Source organism: Typopeltis vanoorti, chromosome 14 (assembly GCF_054136105.1).
Source record: "Typopeltis vanoorti isolate ZY-2024b chromosome 14, IOZ_Tvanoo_1.0, whole genome shotgun sequence".
NCBI classification, from domain to species: Eukaryota; Metazoa; Arthropoda; class Arachnida; order Uropygi; family Thelyphonidae; genus Typopeltis; species Typopeltis vanoorti.
In genome coordinates this window covers 67908714-67930039 of record NC_143562.1, presented here as the reverse complement: position 1 = coordinate 67930039, position 21326 = coordinate 67908714, and the positions used below count along the sequence as shown (strand labels likewise).

At 35.0% G+C, this 21326-nt stretch overlaps 1 protein-coding gene across 1 annotated transcript; it reads left to right on the top strand.

Annotated features, from left to right (window-relative positions):
• Positions 1-1908: 1908 nt before the first annotated feature.
• Positions 1909-20135, top strand: LOC150099569 (cytochrome P450 4V2-like). The gene is given in 12 exon segments (XM_090403521.1): positions 1909-2201; positions 3468-3580; positions 9267-9352; positions 9776-9966; positions 11921-11990; positions 12172-12298; positions 14882-15073; positions 15324-15497; positions 16477-16543; positions 17212-17391; positions 19706-19865; positions 19867-20135. Coding segments are annotated over 12 exon segments (1677 nt in total). The 5' UTR covers positions 1909-1963; the 3' UTR covers positions 19946-20135.
• Positions 20136-21326: the final 1191 nt, after the last annotated feature.

The following is a 21326-nucleotide window of genomic DNA, read 5'->3' as shown; positions in this document are numbered from 1 at the left end:
TCCCTAAATTTGCATGGATTACATTTATAGTCCTGTTAAGAATTTAGTTATAAGACATTTTACGAAAGTAGTTATTTAAAAGTGTGTTCTTTTTTTATATATCGCGAGACATTTTGAGATATTGTTTTTGTCTTTGGCTACTAAACCCTTGCTTATACGTGAAATGAATTTATTAAAATTACTTCTTAGATGTCAAATATTATTTAATATCAGCTATCACGTGTCCAATGGGGAGTGTCAACACAATTTGTTACGTTGTCGACGACAAGATATGGAAAAGTAACCGTTCTAATATTGCAAGTAATTAAGCGAGCCTACCTAAGTGCATAAAACATTATAATATGAAGAAGTGTTAAAAAAATCTGCTCGCTTTATTACAAAATTATAATTAAATAACTTTTCTGCACTATAAAAACAACTGTTATAATCATTTCGAGCGCAGCGCTGAAACAATGGTAACATTAATAGGACGGCAACGATGGAATGGAGCTCAAGTTATTCAGCTACATTTCTGAACATGCGCAGAAGTCACTTCCTGTGACTTTCATAGAGCAAGGGAATCAAGTTTTTGAAGTGTCTCAAATGAAGCCAAGATATGGTTTCTTCAGTGTTCGATAATTTCATATGCAAGAAGAATTTTACTGTGTTAGGTTGCTGATATACACTTATCAGCCAGTATTTGTGTTAATCTTTCTGAAATATGAATTCGAGAAGGAATAAAAGTTTCTGTGGGAAACAGGAAATTACAGAATTTTTTCCCATATAGGATGAAAACAATTAGGTTATACGTCTGAAGAAAAGCTGCGTAGATTAAGGTGTTTTATTTGTTATTTGAAGTTGTGGTTCAAAGAGTATTTTGGGACTTGCGCGGTTAAGTGGTTGGTTCGAAATTGTGTATATTTTGTAAACTAAAGATTTTATTTTGATTACAAAGTATTGGAAGGAAAATATGTAATGATTATTGGATTAATTTAAAACCGGACGTATCTACGTGAGATCCTGAGATACCAATCTGTGTGAAATTTAGATTTCTAGTTTAGTTTCTAGTGTTGTTCTTTTAATTTCGAAATTAAGAGATAAACACGCAGAATGGACAAAGAATTTTTCTACGGGTAAAACTTGATAGTATTGAATGCACAATAGACAGAAAGTAAAAATACACACTCCGCCCCATCCACATGCACGGATATCTGTATTAAAATTCAGACACCCTACACCGTTACGTTCATCGCAGTCTGATTGAAGTCCTTAATTCTCAGTGACACGATTTTCTCATGCAACAGCTTAACGGTAAAAAATATCCCCCCCACCCCGGAACTCTCTTCTTCCTACTTTCCTAACCTCTGCATTACACGCATCTTTCATAGTTCTGACATCATGGGAGACACCTTCCTCTGCTCTCTTACCCACTGTTTCCACCTCTTATAATGATATTCAAGACTACCAGTTGCGGGGTTGTCAACATGTAGTAGTCTATGATCTTATGAAGTGTATCAAAATACTATATAATTGTCCATTTCCTTTTCAACACGGAAAATATCGCTTCGGATAGATAAAAAACTCTTATCGACTTTTTTTATCTATCCTTTGATGTTATGCTAGATGCTAGTTTTTTCATTCTCAAATGCATCATTTAGTTCTTGAAAATCTTTAAAACGAGATTAATCTCATAGGCAGAACTATTCATCTGTAATCATTTGCTAGTATTAATTGATGTTTTCGTAGTGTATTATATTTTCTTCCAAACAAATGATGCAATTTTTGGATGTATTAACAACACCATGTTCCGCTGTTTACGTATTTAAAAAAAATCGAACTTTCGCAACCTTCCTCACACCGCTGATAACATCACCATCCAAGCAAGCAATCATTATTACAACGTCAACAGTCACGCGTGGCTGCGCCGTTAGAAGAGCAGTGCGTGTTTCCAGTAACTTTGCTTTGTGTGATTTTACAAGTAGCAATGAAGGAGACCGTTTATGAATTAGCGAATAAACTCTCTGAGTTACCCCTCGGCTATGTTGTGTATTCTTTGCTCGCAGTACTAAGTGTAGCATTCGTTTTGCGGGAATACTTTAACATCCGACATGTCACCAATCAGTTATCAAAAATACCAGGACCTGTTCCAAACTTCTTTCTCGGAAATTTAGGGAGATTGCTAAGAATTAACTTTTCGAAACAGCACTTAAATCCTCATGTGTGTAAGTATATTTTATTCTTATATAAATAAAGAATATCGATAACCCTAAATATGCATTTCCGTAATTTTGCTAATAAACTTACATAAATGGTTTTCTAAAGTTTATGCTCGCTTCTTCCATTAATCATTTAAGAAAGTCTACTAAAAAATTAAACACCGAAATATGTACAAAGTTAATCTGGTTTTATCTGGTGTGACGTACGAAACCGGATATCGATGATCAAGGCCAACAAAATATAAATCTTTATTAAAGTAATAAAATAACTGTTAACATGTCATCTTAATATAAAATAATGAATATAAAAAAAAACATGAAACAGTTGAAATACAGACAGCAATCACCGTGAAAATATGAACATCTTTGGGGAGAAAAAGTTATTTTATTTAATGTTTTCTTTCCAGTAGATCTTACTGGTTACTACGCATGACATACTTCATCGAGGGCAGAACAAGAACGCGACCTTCCCATATGTTGGGGCTTCCTACGCAGACGCAAGTTTGGGAAGGATAATTAAAAAAAAAAAAAACGAAGCAATGCGCCAGTCTGTCCAAGCATTGAATCATATTGTGTTATACGGGAGAAGAATAGGACTATTTCTGTCAGTAGAAAGATTTTAAATTAAAATTAAAGTTTAAATCTAAGATCTTTCTAATTTAAGTATTAAATTGCATTTTAATTTAAATAGAATTTAATTCTTATCATTGAAATGTCTCATGTCAGCAATAGAAAAAGCTTAAACTCAAAACGATAATGTCTAAATGTTTTTCTCGAAACGTTTTTGTACCGGTTTTGACGAAGCTTTCAAGGTGGAAAAACGTGTCTTCAAATCGCATCAGTGAAGAGAAAAACCTTTATCAATGCTTTTTTTCTAACAAATTGGCAAAAACACTTAAGAAATACGATTCGTACGTGATTCACCCTCTTAAGAAAGCTTCGAGCAGCAGAACCGAAATATAACAAATATAAATAAACCAACCATCGCACAAACCTGGAAGTATCCAGGTGTCTACGGTCGTTGGTGTGGCTGCAATTCCCTATATTATGGACAAACAGAAAAATCAATCGAGCTTCGTATCGCTGAACATCTCAGAGATATCACCTTTTGGTAGAATCAGTTCCACGACCTTATCCAGTGATGTGTTTTTATTTGATTTTCTAATTAATTCATTGCACCCTTTCCCAAAATTATTATTTTTATTTATTTTGTTGTTTTGTTGTTCAGCAGTGCATTTTTCCAGATAAAATGTTATATTAATTATTTTACAGATATGTTTCACGCGCAGCAAGGGGAAATTCTCTTGCATTCACACCTAAAGGTATATAGATTTTGGATGTCCTGGAGACCAGTCGCAGTAATTTACAAGCCTGAGACTATGGAGGTAAGAATAAAATATTTACGTTAAAGAACATTGAGGTAAGAAAATAATAGTTTTATCAAATGAATTTATTGGCAATAAGTCGACTGGTGATTAGACGGAGTTGGTTGACGCGATGTTATATTAAATAAAAATAAATGAAGATACAGTAGACCTTAGCGGGCGATAAAGGTTATAAACAGACTAATTATGAAATAATCTGCAATCTCACTTAAAAGCTAAATATGAAACTTTTTTCAAGCTGAATCATGTCTTCAGTAAGAAAGACGGAACTCACAACAGGTGAGAATTTTCTTCACCCTGCGAAAGACCTCGAAACGAGCATTCACACACATCCATATCCACAGTGGGATTGGACCTCATAATCTGTTGGCTTCCGAGATAAACGCTAACTGGGTCCGATCAACAATATCAACCACTGGTATTGTTGCTGTTACTGCAGTTTTAGTATTGGTTCAATATCAAAGGAAAATTTGTTTCAACAGTTAAAAGAATAATATCAGTCAAACAGCTTCATATAACTGCTTAATTATTCGTATATATGAATAGTGCATTTTTATTGGGATTTCACATTTCTTAGATGAAATGGGTATAAGAGTAGAGGAATAACTGGTATAAATCGAGTGAACGTTAGAATCGGAGAAAGTGTTTTTTTCTGGTGCCTCCTTGACAACTTTCCCTGTTTTCGTCCGATTGTCATAGAAAATCGGTGGACATCTCAAAGAAAGTAATGTTATATACTTCACATAACTAGATCGAAATCTGTTGAACTATGACATTTGCAGATAATACGAAGAACGTTTATGCGTCCTTCATCACCATGTCTCTTTTATTTAATCGGTTTAACGAAATTCTCAGTGGATCTTTAAGAAATATCAATGCAATATCGCATATTAGGTCAAACTCGGTGACTGAATCTCTCTAAGCTGTGTACAAAGGAGGAAGACACAAAGAAGAAAAACGCCATTTTCAATGCTTTTTTGTCAGATTATCATTATTATTATTATTATTATTATTATTATTATTATGTCTCTTTCATTAATCATCAGAAAATTCAATGCTTCAAGATTGCGCATTAATTTAGTCACAAACCAGGCAAATAGGTAAGGGAAGACACTCATTTAATTAACCGACAGAGTCTTATCTCTTAATCAACTCTCTTCTATATCCCGTTACTTGAATCGCTCGTCCTTTTATTAAAAATTCCAAACTAACTGATAAGAATTTATTAAAATTCTGAATATGACAACAAACTTTGTAGCGTTAACTTAATTCTGATTTGATTTGGTATATTTCTGTATGAAAATTTGAAAAAAGTATTCGAAGGGTTGAAAAAAGTAGTAACTTCAATCTTGATGGATTTCTTTGAAACTGTGCCCATTATTATTATTATTATTATTATTACGGGCAGCTCCAATGAGTCCCTAGGCTCATCGAGGGAGGCCCAACTTCATGTCAAGAACAACTATTCACCATTCACACAGTATCTATCATACTTCTCCTTGAATTCATTTACAGTCATGGCGCCCACAACAGACTCCGGCAGCTTATGCCAATCATTTACCACTCTCCAAGTAAAACTCCTAGCTCTAACACCCCTGCTAACCACACTCTTAACAAGCTTCCATGGATGGCCCCTAGTCCTCCCACTACCAGTCCTATTCTCAAAAATATCTTCTGAATTAATCTTATAGAAACCCTTCAGTAATTTGAATGTCTCAATCATATCACCCCTTTTCCGCCTATCAACCAATTTCTGCAGCCCACAAATCTTCAACCTGTTCTCATAAGGTTCATTCCATAGTCCTGCTATTATCTTGGTCACTCGTCTCTAGATCCTCCCCACCTCCTCCCCATTTAGAAGAAACCCTGGTGCCCATATCTGGGCACAGTAGTCTAGATGGGTCTTATCAAGGCTCGATACAGAGGAACAATAACCTGTTTGTCTCTGCTCATTAAAGTGTTTTTCAGTAACCAAGTGAATTGATGAGCTGATTTTGCCACTTTTGCGATGTGGCCCCTAAACTTCAACTCCCTATTCACCAATACTCCCTATCCATCAACACTCCCAAATGCCAGGCCTCGTCAATCTCCTGGAGTACAGTCCCACCAATGTGATATACTGCTGCTAATTTTTCATCCCAAAATGCAAAACCTTTCATTTTTCCAGAATAAATTGACATCCATTTTCCTTAGACCAATCCTCCAAACTGTCCAAATCTCCTTGCAAAATTTTGACATCATGAGCATTCACTATTGTCCTACCCAACTTTGCATCATCCGTAAACAAATGAACTGTTCCTCTCAGATCCTTTCCTATATCATTAATGAACAAATTAAACAGCAGTGGTCCAAGAACAGAACCCTGCGGCACACCGCTAGTCACAGGCCGTCTTTTGGACTCTTCTCCTGAATAAACCACTCTCTGATATCTCTCCATCAACCACCTTCCTATCCATCTCACCAACCCTATATCCATTCTCATATGCTGCAGTTTACTTATTAGAATTCAATGAGGTATTCTATCAAAGGCTTTAGCAAGGTCCAGTAGAATCACTGTAAACCCGTTACCCTTATCCAGTTCAGCAGTCACTGTGTTATTGAACGTGAGCAAGTTACTGAGGCATGATCACAAACTTATGCTGTCCCTCATAGAGCATACCGTTTTCATCTATCCAATCTTGTATTTTCCGCTTGACTATTTTCTCCAAGACCTTGACAACAATTCCTGATATGCTGATCCGCCGGTAATTTTCAACAGCAGTCTTGGAACCTCCTCTATGCAGTGGAACTATTTTCCGCTCTTTCCATCCCCTTGGGACTAACCCAGACCCGAGACTCAAATTAAACAAAATGGTCACAGGCACTGGCAATTCTTTAGCCGCTTCTCGTACGACACGATCTGGTATACCATTCAATCCCACAGAATTGACATTGAGGTTTCGTAATAGACTATTCACCTCTACTTCATCACCACAATTCCCGTATAAGCTGTTTGTTCTTCCATTTCTGCAATGTCACCACATGGATGATATACTCTTACAAAGTGCTCACTCAGTAATTTTACTATATCAACTGATTCGGTTACCTCCCTACCATCGGCATTCTTTAAAATCAATCTGCCGTATATTTTTTTTCTTTTACTTGCAACATATCGAAAAAACTGTTTCGGATTCTCTTTAGCATGCATGGCTAATGTTCTTTCATTATCCGCTTTTGCTTTTCTTACCACACTTGTTACCCTTCTGGCCTGGGCTTTATACCATTCATGTGCCTGCAGGTCACCTTTCTCCTTAAATTCTCTTCACAGTTGTTTTTTTTTTCAGCTCAAGCTTAATAGTGTTATTCATCCATTTAACCCCTACTTGATTTATTATTCGTACTCTTGGTATACAGTCAGCCATTGCCTCCTGCAAAAACTTCTTAACCGCCTCCCATGCACTAACAACATCCATCCCTTGCAGTTTTACATGCCATGGCACAGAACCAATCAAACTCCTAAGCTTGACATACTTACCAGCCCGATAATTCCACATGTACCCTTTCTTACTTGTAAATTCCACGCCTTTAGCCACCTCCCAAGTCAAGACCCTAAGATCACTCTCACCAATTGGTGGCAATGTGGTCATATTCGTTACAGCCAAATCCTCAGATGCAATTACTAAGTCAAGAACACTCTGACATCTAGTATTTTCCATTACATACTCTCGCAGATAGTTAACCCTTAATAGCCGCATAAAACTCAATTCCTTCCTCCCGTGTGTCCTCTCCTCCCTCCAATCAATGCTACCATAGTTGAAATCTCCCATAATAATTACTCTCCTTCCACTCATTTCTATTTGCTTATGCATACTATCTCCACCATCTTTTCCATCACCTGGTCTATAGCAGCACCCAATTGTATATTTTATTCTTCTAGCCTCAATCTCACACCAAATGACCTCAAATGCAATTCAACTTCTATTCTCCTTGGCTGCAGCTCATCATCTATCATCAACAATACTCGTCAGCCATGTTTCACTAATGCCAATAACCTGTGGTCTGGAGGTGCCAACCAAGGCTAAAAATTCTTCCTTCTTGTTCCTAATACTCCTAGCATTAGTGTACATGAACTGCAGATCCCCGTTAGCCCCATACCTACCTTGATGCCTTATACTAACTATCCCATTCTGATTTGTTGTCCTAATTCTCGGGCATATTATACTCATTCATACACTCAACTGCCTCCCTAAGGTCTGCATATCTACTTCCCCCTCAATAAATCTAGTTTCCCTGATTCTGCACATCCATTTCATTGAACAACACCTTTTCAAGTCTCCTTACACCGAATCCATTCAAATGCAAACCTTATATAGATCTTATATAGATCCTTTTGCCCATCGAACTCTCTCCACACATTCCACACCACTCATCCTGCATAACTCATGCATAAAGTCATTTGCAATTATGGCCCTCCTTCTAAATTCTTCACTGTCATACTGCAGTGAAAGACTAATCATCCTAACTCTCTCACTCTTTTCTTTTGCTACCTCAAACAATTCCTTCAGGTCCTCTATGATTTGCATTTTATCTCCTTTCAAATCATTCGTACCTGCCACCACTATCATTTCTTTCACCTTTTTCTCTCTAATAGACTCACTTATGTCCTTAATGGTCACACCAGGTTGGTACGATTTTGTCAAATTCTCTACTATCACACCTCGTACTAACGAATCTCCATACAACACTTGATCCTTCATTTTGTTTACGTTCACAATCATACTCTTAATTTTTCTATCATACATTTTATTATTGGCTGGTACACTCGGTAGACATTTGTGCATATGCTCCAGCTGCCGCTTTGGTCTAAGTATGCTCCGCTCAACAACGCGATCCCGCTCATTGCATCTATCTCATCTTTTTTATTATCTGTTAAACCATTAATTTGGTCTGAATTAATACCTTCATTCACACATTCTACATTCATGCCCTCACAGTTCTCTGGTACTACCTCGCAATTTCTTATCATATCGCTATTTTCTACATTCTGAAATTTGACTAAAATATCACACTCACGACATGAAATGCACTTTAATTCCTCATTTTCCTTACATTTTCTACCCGCATTCACTCCATTATCATCACCTAACCATACTCCAACCGCTCTTCGCAAAGCGTACATATCGCAGATAGTACATTGAATTATCTCCTTTATGTTACAGTTATTGAACAAAGATGGCGAACCATTCTTACTAGCCGCCATTTTCCTTCTTAGCGGAGCCATGTGCACGCTTCTATCGTATTTTATCTAATTAATAATTGAAACACCAAAAACACACAAACAGACACACTAAGATGCGAAAAGCAAACAAAACTACGCAATATTCAAGCAAAATTGTCAATGATAACTTCAAATAACACTTATCTTATCAGGAGCTCTCAACAAACACTACAGACCACGAGTCCCTCTAGCGGCAGTCGTTCAAGTTATTGCACATGTTATGTTATATATATTTTGGCTTATTAAAGATCTGAGGCCCTATGTACCCAAAAGGTTAGCCAAAACATTATTTCAGAGTATATGGTACAACTGGGCTAAAAAGCGTCTTAGTATTCAATATTTAATTATACATTTTAAAATGGCTACATCTAGACATCAGTCATCATTAAGGAAAGCCTAATTATTTTTGTAAAACTTTTATAATTTCAGGAAATACTTAGCAGTAGCACAGAGCTCGAAAAGTCGGATAATTATAATATGATGCACAGCTGGCTGGGTACTGGACTCCTCACAAGGTAATTTTTACTTTAAGTGACTTCGCAAACGAAATTTTTTAAACGTGAAGGAGAATAGTATCTTTAGGTGTTTTAGGTGTGATAAGCATTTCAATATTCATTTTTATATGTTTTACTTATTTTAAATAATTCAGTACAATCCGGAAATCCCTCTCTAGAAGCCAAATATGCAATTCTTTCAAGCCATTTCAGACCTCCAGTTTTTTTTCAACCTAACGCGCGCACGTGTGTGTGTGTGTGTGTGTGTGTGTGTGTGTGTGAGTGAGAGAGAGAGAGAGAGAGAGAGAGATATTCCTTATTTTATAAACTGCATAATATATATTTAGCTTATGTATTTGGATACTGAAGAATATGCAATAATTTTTCTTTTCTTTTATATTAAAATCTCTTGTTTATAACGACCTTCATTTATTTCTACGACAGTTCAGGAGAAAAATGGAGAAAAAGAAGAAAGATGCTCACTCCGACATTTCACTTTAGTATTCTTCAAGATTTTCTACCGATTATGAACGATCAGTCTTTCGTTATGGCAAAAAAGCTAGAAGAGGCTTCTAATAAAGAGTGGGTGGACATCGTAATATATTCCAGTTTATGCACTTTAGACATTATATGCGGTAAGTTCAGCAGCTCTGAATACAAAATAAAAATTTAAAAAAAAACTTAAATTTTTCTAATTTAAATTTCCTTTAAAGCGTGTCCAAATGCACGCTATACACAGAACATGTTGTTACAATAATAGGATTATAAAAGAATTTGTCAATAGACGCATAAGACGCATTTCTAGATTAAATTATATCTGGACATAGAAAACTTTCGAAATTAGTAGAAAGTATATTTCCTTCTCAGACGTTCAAAACGGGTTTTTGCTTGCATGGAAACTTAAGGCACATTCTCTTTCAAACCAGACATATTACTTCAATATCAAAACGAAAATATTTTATTCTGTCCAGAGATAAATATGTTATTTTTGGTTATTAGCACATGATTTATTATGAACAAAATACACTAGACGATGCTCTAGTGTATTTTGTCTAGAGTATTATAAGGTCTGCTGCTATTTGTATAGCGAATTACCAACTTAACGGTTGTCCTGGTAAACAAGATTCCTCATTTTCTCCCCGAAAAATAACGTGCACATTGAAACGTTAGCTACTCAAATCAACTCCAATGAGATCAACGTCTGGACAATTCAATGCAGAAACCATCAATGTATAAATTATTACTTAAAGTAAGTGAAAGTGAAAGAAAACTTAGATGAATAGAAGCCAACAATGTTGATATTACCGAAATAAAAAAGCCAAAAATGGAATGCTTATTAAACAACAAGACATTACATTCATGTAGCTAGAATCAAGAAAACGAAGTAGAACAGTATTAACGCTGAATACAAAGATCATAATCTTGTATGCCAGGCAATATCAAGCGGACAAACATTGAAATGGGGAATTATAAAACGAGACATTTGTGCCTGTGACTAACCTTTGGTCTATATATCTGGTCTATCTATCTATTATGCTAAGAAAGGATTGGAGTGATTTTTCGAATAATAAGAAATGAATACCAGACATATAGATAATTTTGCGATTATCAGCTTGTAAAATTTGGAGAAAGCAGCAAAGCCAATAATAAGGTAATGTATGTGAAAAGTATCTAAACAAGTGTCTTAGGAAAATATACTGCATGTATACTAAATGTACAATTAGTATACTTTTTATGATACTATGCAGTAGCATAAAAACTTAAAGATATTCTATGTGTCTTGAGTAATTCGTTTGAAAGATTAATGAAGCGAGACATGATAGAAAGGTAGCATTAAAATTCAAGAGAAATACATTTCTAAGTACGCATCGACACTATAAATAGAAAAAATGCCACCAGAAAACTGAAATGTAGAACTGCAGCTTGAGTAGATATTAACGTTTTCTGCACTGGCTGTATTGCATAATCAGAAGGTAAAGATAGAAGATCGAATGGTATAACTCTTCAGCAGAGACTGCAGTACTTTTTCTATGAAAAAATTAATAAAACCGAATGCAAATCACAGAGCGTTTTAGAACTGAAAGAGTTACCAGAAATTAGTTCGATGTAAACAGTGTAAGTCAAGGGTGAAGAAATCTGTTTCCAATCGTAATCAAAATGGTAAAATCTTAATCTACTGTTCTTTACTTGATGCAAATTATGTTGTAATCTTCAGTAAAGTCAATAAATGTATGCAGATTTTCTTCACTAAATTGAATAAAACAACTTTGGTATGAAAATTTGCAATAAAAAGGTAGACTTATGAAGTTACCGATCTGTATTTTGATGATGATGATGATGATCGTTTTTACATTTATTTTTTTAAACAGAAAAAATACAGTACATTTCTTTCTTTTCATTTTCATGAAGAAAATCATATAAAAAGCGTGTACACGAAAATATGAAAAAAAATTATGCTTACAAATATCAAATTGAAACATATTTTTATTGATTCTGAATTCTTATTGGTTAATCATTCTGTTTAGCTTATCTGATAAGTGGTTTGCTGCTTTTTTTTATAATGTTTAATCTACATTTCTGTTGTTCTAGAATCCGCAATGGGAGTTCACATTGGCGCTCAGAACAACATCACATCTGAATATGTCACAGCTGTCAATGAGTACGTACTTCAATACCTGACTTTGTTTCATGAATTTAACAACTGTAATCGTTATTAATGTGTAAAAGACGGACTGGGTATCATTCTTTCAATAATTAAAAAACAATTCATATTTTATAAAGTTTCGTTTAGATTTTAAATGTGTTAATGGTTTTGATATATTTTTATGCAATCTTTGAAGGGTTGGTCAAGATATCTTATACCGGTCTATCCGACCATGGATTTGGATCAACTGGATTTATGCTTTAACTCCACATGGAAGGAGATATAAGAAGCAGCTGAAAGTTTTACACAGTTTTACAAGAAAGGTAAGATGGTGTAGATTAATATAGCTGAGGTCGAAGCTGAGATCCTAATTTATTTCACACTCTTTCCTTTTTTTTTTTTTTTGGAAGATTTTTGTAAACTCAAAAGGTGAATCGCAAGAGTAATACAGAAATCAATTGTAATTGAAAATAAATAATATAGTGAGCTTTGAAGTGTTGGCCGTTTCAAAACTATTTATTCCAACAGACATGTTTTGTGAGATACTTACCAAAAATATTCATGAGGTGTTACTTTCGGCCCACCTGCGCGCCTTTACCTTTCTGTTTAAAACAATGATGAAGTGTAAAACCTATAGTACGCCATCTTGAGTTGTGGATGATTCGGGTTAAATAATCGAAAAAACTTCACTTTTAAAGAGGTAATGTTAACACTATTTCACACCACATTAAGTCTTCAGTTGGTTGAGAATTCTGCTCACCTCTACACTTTCATGCTACAGTGAGTTTACAATTCACAACCTGTGAACTACCGGTCATAGATGCTATCCACGTGACCAACAACATGACATACAGGATATATATCTATTTTTATTTCAAGTTACCGCTAAAGGATTTCGGTCTGCTCCCGTAAGAGAATAAAATGCATTACGATGTGTTCTTACATTACACAGAATTCCATATTACAATTATTATTACGTGACACCCCCACGGAGTCCAAATACTGATCGAGGGAGGGCACTTACTCCACAACTCTCCGGCTCCACCACTCCGCCAGCCGTAACTACCTTCTATACCAACGACATCTCCCGGCGACCACAGCACCACTAGAATTTTCACAAAGAAACATCCATGCCGATTGCCGGATTCGAACCCGCATTCTTTTGGCTGGAGAGCGGATACACTAACCACTCGGCCAACCAGGTCGGCTACTGTTCAGAAGTTTGCGCAGTTCAATTTACTTCCTTCTCAAAACAGCTGTAATTTATTTTAAAAAGAATTTTTAATGCATGAATCGCCGAGTCTTGAACAACGTATAAGCGTGGTTGTAATGTATGCATAAATTCACATCATGAAGCTTACTCGTAACGCTTATCACGCGGATTGAAGGATGCAGTTGTCTCTTTTATAATATCTAGGAAAGTAAAAAAGAGAACTTACTGGGCTTTTTTATCTTAAAAAAATCATAATAATAATGATGATGATGATGATAATATATGACGAGTGAATAGCTGTCAGGTGACTGCTGTTGTGGTTATTTCTTACCAAGAATTCCTGTTTAACACACACACACACACACACACACACACACACACACAAGTTCATATTATTTCGTTATAGTTACTTAGGAGAGATGAATTTATTCTTTGTTAAAAAATCTCATATGTCTTTCGATTATCTTTTGTGCATGAATTTTCATTTCATGAAAATTCATGTACAAAAGATAATCGAAAGACACTCAATTAAGTGGCAATTTCTTTAACGACATTTCATGGTAAAATTCCTATCACAGATGATCATATATACTACTTTATAGAGCATATTCATCATGTGGAATAAACACCGACTTATAACCCCCACATAAAGAATTTCACTTTTACTAATTTTTGCATAACAGATGGCCCAATCAAAACCAAATTTGACACATTTTATTAGAGATCTTACCTAAGTATTCATTAAATTGCAAATGGCCTAAAAATCAAACTAAATCTTAAATATGCTTAGGCATTTTGAGAAATATGCCTAATAAATTATTAGGCACGTTAGGCTGACAGTGCACCATCTGGATGAATTGATATGAATGTGTTTGTCGAAATGCGAAGTGCTAATATTCTGATGTTAAATGGAAAAACATATTATGATCATAATAAACTGTAAACGTAATAAACACGATTTTTCCAGGCTTTACAAAATTAGAAATGTGCTTTCTCTTGTCGAATAACCCACTTTCTAAATTTATAATAATCACAATTCAGTTTTATTATCGACTCGACAAATGAGAAATGAAACTCTGTTTATGAAACCTATCCATTAAATAATTAAAAACATTTTTCACTTTAGAAATACGTACCTACGTATTTTAACGTAATTTAACAATAGAGTATTTTATCTTTCATTAGACAATGATCTTTTCAGAACCAAATTTTATACACGATGTTCTTTCGTTTCTTTACAAAATAAAATGCTGGTCATTTTCACACTAGTGTTGCCAGCTGACATCGAAAACAAGCCTAAGAATGATAGTATTAGTATTTATGCTCGTTTAGTTTAGTTGCATGTTACACAGAACAGATTGCCTAATTTAAATCAACTAATTATTTATTGTTTACTTCTCAAATTTTTCGTGAGATTATTCACTCAATATTTGTAGTTTCCAGTAACCAAGTGTTATCTTTCCATGAGTTACTATTCGATATGTAAAAAAAGATACATTGCTTTTGCAGTCTATCAAACCTTTAATCATTGATAACATATTTATCGTAATTATGCCTACAGGAAATGATCCAAATACAACGTGGAAATCTTCGTTCCTGTTCTACTTTTCTGAAGGCTTATTCTGTTGTCACGATGCCAATTTCACTCAGTATTCGGCTGATATAATGATCGCTTATTGCTCTTTACTTTCAGGTCATTAAAGAAAAAATGAAATTATATAAGAAACGAACACGTACAGAAAATGGCACTCCATCCTCCGAGGAAAACGGAATATTTAAAAAGAAACGAAAGGCTTTTTTGGACCTTCTGATTGAGCTTTTCTTCGAGCAGAATGCTTTGACCGAAGAAGAAATTCGAGAGGAAGTAGATACGTTCATGTTTGAGGTACAAATCCTTCGATATTTCTTTATTATGAGATTATGATCAAATAAGACTAGATGACATAGTTTAACCCTATTTTAGATGAATGTGTTCTTCTTATCCTATGAAGTTTCATGATGGTTAAGAAGAAATTAAAAAATCATGTTGTAAATATATTATTCAGCCATAGATTAATAATATATTTCATATTAATATATATATTAATAATATATTAATAATATAAAAAATAATATTTCCGTGTGTTGTTTATTAGGGACACGACACAACTGCAGTAGGGATCATCTGGGCTCTTTACTGTATCGGCTTATATCCAGATATTCAGGAAAAAGTGGTGGACGAAATTCAAAGCGTATTCGGAGATGACGTGGATCGACCAGTGACATCAGAAGACTTACGTGAACTGAAGTATTTGGAATGTGTAATAAAGGTAAATAATGTGGAATTTATATTGTTTTGTAATCCGTAGTGTATACTAGATATTGTATCCGACTTATTCTTACTCTGAAATTTAATTCTTACTCTATTTTTGCTTTTGAGATTTAATACCATAATCCAATTTGCGTAAGTGAGGAGATATTAATCCGAGACATGCTCTCTATGTGCAAGATACTATCAGTAACTAGACATTGTTAAGTGGACATGCCATACCGACACTTCTTTGTCGATAAGTTTGCTACCAATACCCATTCTACTGAACCCATTCACACGGTCACTGTTATTTAAATTTAGTTTACCGTGGAAACATACAAGTCTACCCCTTCATGCAGCTGCGCGTTTAAACGGTACTTTTTCAGTTCTACCTGAACATTTATGGAAGCTCTGAGACTTCTATCAAAATGGGGGAAACATCCTTAAAATGGCGAAGGATTCTTGTCTGAAACATGTCAATTAGCAATTTTTTATGAGTTGTATTTATTAATTCGTGTTAAAGGTTACGCTTAACATTTGTAATGAGTTTTAAAACCGGCTTCTTTAATTATTGCCTCGCCTTGATATTTGAGCAGGCAGGTTAATATATGTCTATTCTGCAGTTCGCATGCATATAACTTGTATAAACATATAAAAGTTGGTTTTACTGTGAAATATACCACATATGAATGTCTAACATCTGTAGAATAATAAAACATATAAACTAGGAATTCCTAATCTCAAAACATATGGATTAAAAAAAAATACGGATTCCTTATTGAGTGAATAGCAATTCACTTTCATCCAAAAATTTTAACCATGGACCTGATGTTTTATTTTTCTCAATGATTTGTGCTCATAATATTTATTAGTACAACGTAAGCTGTCATTAACACAACCCTGAGAATTTCACTTAAAATATATGCAGTATTCAATTAAAAATCTAACAGCTAAATACTAATCCTCATTCACCAAATTTGTGGTATTGATTTTCGCAGGAAGCTCAGAGAATTTATCCTTCGGTGCCAAACGTTGGTAGAAAGATTTTACACGATATGAATTTCTGTAAGTAATTTAAAACTATTCATTGATTATTATTATTATTATTATTATTATTATTATTATTTACAAATGGCAATGAATTGTATAAAGCGTATGTTTGACCTATACCCAGTGTATACCAAGCGATAATCTCTTAATTTATTTGCCTCTTTCAAATTCGTTGCAGAACGACAGCATGTGTTGGGCCCATTGTAAACAGAATTTTAAACCCACCTCCTCTCTCTCTCTCTCTCTCTCTCTCTCTATCTAGCAACAAATTAGCATTTACTTAAGGCATTTTGTTGTTAACCAAAGCAAGAAGCTTTATTCAGTATGACTATTGAGGTTATATTAAAGTTTATCCAAATTCTTTGTTCTTGTTTGAGGTCGCACGTGCTTGTGTTTCCTCAAAACGATGCGTTGTAAGTGGATCAGCTGAAACCTGTGGCGAGAAATTTAACAAAACCATTGTTATTGGTTTCTTTGTTTTTATAGCATTTTTCGTTCAATTTATGACAAGTATATAAACTAGCATATTTACATTAATTTTGAACTAATTATTTAAAATGATTAATAATGCACTAAAATTGATTGTATTCTGAAATGTATGTTTTCACTCTCTCATTTATCTTCCTTCTTTAAAATATTTTCTGATAAATTAAAAAAATGCTTTTATCTATATCTTTGTGCAGGTGGATACACTTTCCCTAAAGGCAGCGAATGTTTTGTGAATATTTACGCTCTCCATAGGAACGCTGACGTATTTCCAAATCCCGAGATTTTTGATCCTAGTCGATTCTTTCCCGAAAATAGTGTAGGACGTCACCCGTACGCCTATGTGCCGTTCTCTGCTGGTCCCAGAAACTGCATAGGTAGGTTTCAATTGATGCTAAAGCCACTGAAAAAAGAGCTAAATATAGACTGTTGAAGAAGAAGGGTTAAGCTGTCCCTCTAACACATTAAATGAATAGTATTAACGCCCTACTCCAGTGGCGTAACTAGAGCTTTTGCCGCCCGGGCCGGTCCCTGAGTTTGCCGCCACTCTCACTAGATACCAAAAATACTACAAAATGTCAAAACAACGTATAGGAAAATAAATTTAAACACTCTGTTCATTTTTGAATTAACACTTTCATATTAACATTCTAAAATGTTAATTTTCATTCTTTTATGTTAGGATAATCGATGACATTGGCGAAGTCTATTTCATAGTAATGTAGGTAATTCTTAATCAGTTTTATTTAGAAAAACTCCTCTCACGACTAGCAACATTTACAGCAATTGTGAGGAAAATTCGCAGTAGTATTACAATATTTGGAAATGAGTTCTCGAGACTCTATTTTAGAATTAACTGTAAAAGTTCAGAAAGGTTCACAGTTCCCCCTGGGGCGCGCCGCTCCCTCCGCACCCCACTAGCTATGCCACTGCCCTACTCTGTCTGGCCACCGTGTAGACATTTTATCCGAATATTAATCGTGTATTTTAGACATGCTGCTTTTAATGACATCGTGATAGAGATGATTACTGCGCATGACTCAATTATTCTTCAAGCTTTACCTGTATCAAAAGCGAGTGATCAAGCTGAACACTTATTAAGGCATAAAAGGAACTTCATCTCAATCAAAACCTTCTGGAACCTTTCCTGTTCTTTAATATATTTCAATAAAAACGTGAGTACTCGTCTAACAAATAAATAGATACAAATCCGCCAACGTTTTTTTTTCCCTATAAGGAGTAGGCAAAGCAGTTTAAAACCTATCTCTACATTCTGGAAATTGAAGGGGCAGATCTCCAAGTAGCCAATCAGAACTACCTGGTCAAAGATTATTTTTACACCACAACCGGTGAAGACAGTTGGCTGACTTGCACTGGCACGTGATGGAGGCAGACAAGTGCCTCCATCTCGTGGTCCCTATTCCTGGCACTCTGATTACTGTCTGAAATAGTGTGCATCCTACGGTCAATTTCCTTAAGTTTACAAGACAAAAAACCTAATTTCTGGGAGATAAAATCCGAATGCCCGTAACCGAGATCCGCTAACTCTGAAACTGGTCAAAGAATTGCATACAAAAGTTTCTCTAATCGACGACTAAAGGAACATTTTCGAGATCTTTCTTTGGCAGGTTCCCGAGTTACTTGATCTGTAATGGAGAAACATTTTTCTCCATAAATCTGCCATTGATTTTACATTGTTTCAGACGGTGTTGGGGTCAAGGACCATGAATTCGTGGACGAATGCCTTAATTCGATAGTAATGTAAGTTCACTATGTTGAGATCTAAACAATGGCGGCTTATCCACCTCTCTTGAAAATATCAGTTAGATTGAAACGGCCATGCCTCCTCTCTTTTGGTAATAAAAGGTGTTACATTACTTACTTTTAAAGCAAAAACAAGAGGCTAGGCGTGTTGAAAAACATATATGTATGTACATGCATTTAATCACAGTGCACGGTTAGCTGGAAACTTGACCAGATATACAATGCTCCGTATCCCAAGGCTCGAATTTTGCAATTACGGTTCCAAGAACACATCCTAGCATTCCTGGCAACCCAATTCTCTTGAGTTATCGAACATTTGCGGGATCATGTGGAGCATTTGGGATCATGAACACATCATCTACCGTAATCTACTGGAGTCAAAATCTGTATTGGTGAAGCAGTTATCTGCTCAAAGAGGCCTAATTAGGTAATAGCCAGGTGGTCAAATTGTTTTGGCTGAGTGTATTTATTATCCCATTATTAATATCAGCTTTCTAATAAACAGATGATAAATATATGTAATATTCTAGATATAATATTTAATAATATATAATACTACGGCTTTTAATGTTCTCAAATTGAAATGCTTATTTAATTTGCTTATTTCAATTTGAACATAAGACTGTATGCTCAAAACATTAAAGAATATATTATACAATATTCTAAGTAATAAATATCGCGGTAAATCATTCTTCCATGGATGGCAACTCCGCTGGAGTATAACGTAAAGCTGATATTTCCACTATAATTACCATATTCCGGTTTGAACGGGAAGCACCCATGTTATCCTAGAATACTGCAATGCAGCATGTTAAACGTGTGTGGTAAATATCCGTTAACTTTATCGGGATAATTGAAAGTTAGAAAATTGTTGTGGTGACATAAACAGCATAACTATCCCATAATGTAAATTTACTTTCTTAACAGGCCAGAAATTCGCAATGATGGAAGAAAAAACAGTTATCACCAATATTCTAAGACGTTTAGAAGTGCATTCTCTGGATCCCCGAGATAATGTGCAAGTTGTTGCAGAACTCGTCCTTCGTCCAGCCGGAGAAGTACGTTTGAAATTTAAACGAAGGAATGCAAACTGAATCTACTGTACATGACGTAAGAAAAAGTGTTCATTCAGGGAAACGTTTATCAACACAAACTGAACCTTATTAGTAATTCACACAAAGTAGTTGTAGCTACCTCTGAGAATTGTTTAATATTAATATCATATGATGTTTTTGTTTTCGGAGAGTTTGTACACAATCAATATAGTTTATGTATTCGATCAAACTCTCCTCCAAAAAAAGTCTAAACCTTAGAACAATACTCTGGCATTTACTAAATAAATATGAATAAATATGAATATACAAGAATGGCAGTATAAGTTTCAAATTCTATTTGTTTATATTTCTCGCCTGCTCTTTGTATGCTTCGTAGCAACTGATTATTGCCACTCATCTTGTGCTGCCTCCGTAGTATTATACTTTCTTCTTCCAAACTGTACTCTCCACTTCTTCAGTGGAGAGTACAGTTTTATTTTATTTTATTTTATTTTATTTTACACCAGATTACTTAACATCCAGATGTTCAAAAGACATTCAGACATTGTATCCGCAAACAGTTCCTCAAGGGAACAAGAGCATCTTCCCATCTAATTCCTCATTCCATGATATAGATGCAAGCTGTCTCTTGAGTTTTTCATAATCACCAGTCTTGTAGTTCCATATATATTCCTTTATACAGAACTCTTCATGTGGTTCTCTTTCACCAATTGGAAGAAGATTTGTCGCATTGTTTATAATATCTTATGATGGGATGTTCAAATCCAAGCTCCTTTATTTTCTTTTTCCCACGATGCCATCTTCTTACTCCAGTATATATCACAATAGTTAAAGTTATCCATAATTATCATCCATTTCATCTTCCATTTTTTATGCCTATGTATTTCCCTCTGACTGCATTCTACATTTTCCGGTCTCTAGAAACACTTAACTGAACATATTATCCCTTCCGCTTCTACCTCAAGACCTCATTTGTCATCAAGAACAATATCGTATCCTTATATCTCTATTCCTGTCAGGATATCTTCCTCATTGAACCACTTTTCACTTACTCCAACAATTTTAGACAGATAAACTCAATCAAAGTAGCAATTTGGTTTACCTTATTTTGGATACTTCCGGTATTCATATACAAGCATAATAGGTCACTCCGGCTCTATGTCTCCAATGTGACTCTTCCATACCTCTCCTCGGCCATTCTGTCTATCACCAGAAAATCTACAACTTCCCCCCAGCAGACGGATACATTATCTACATATCCCAAGACATATCAAGCTTTTTCTACTCACTTCTAAATCCAAAATCAACACTTCCCATGAAGTGCCTTCCTATCCACCTTACGTTCATAGGTCTATCTTGAATTCCTCACTTCTCATTCTCTTCAGATAAACTCCTCGCATTTCTTCAAATCTTCTGTTCGCTGTAATCATTACGCTGTCTTCCAGCAAAATTCTCTCCAACTGACTCACTCCAAAAACATTAAAATGCAGTGC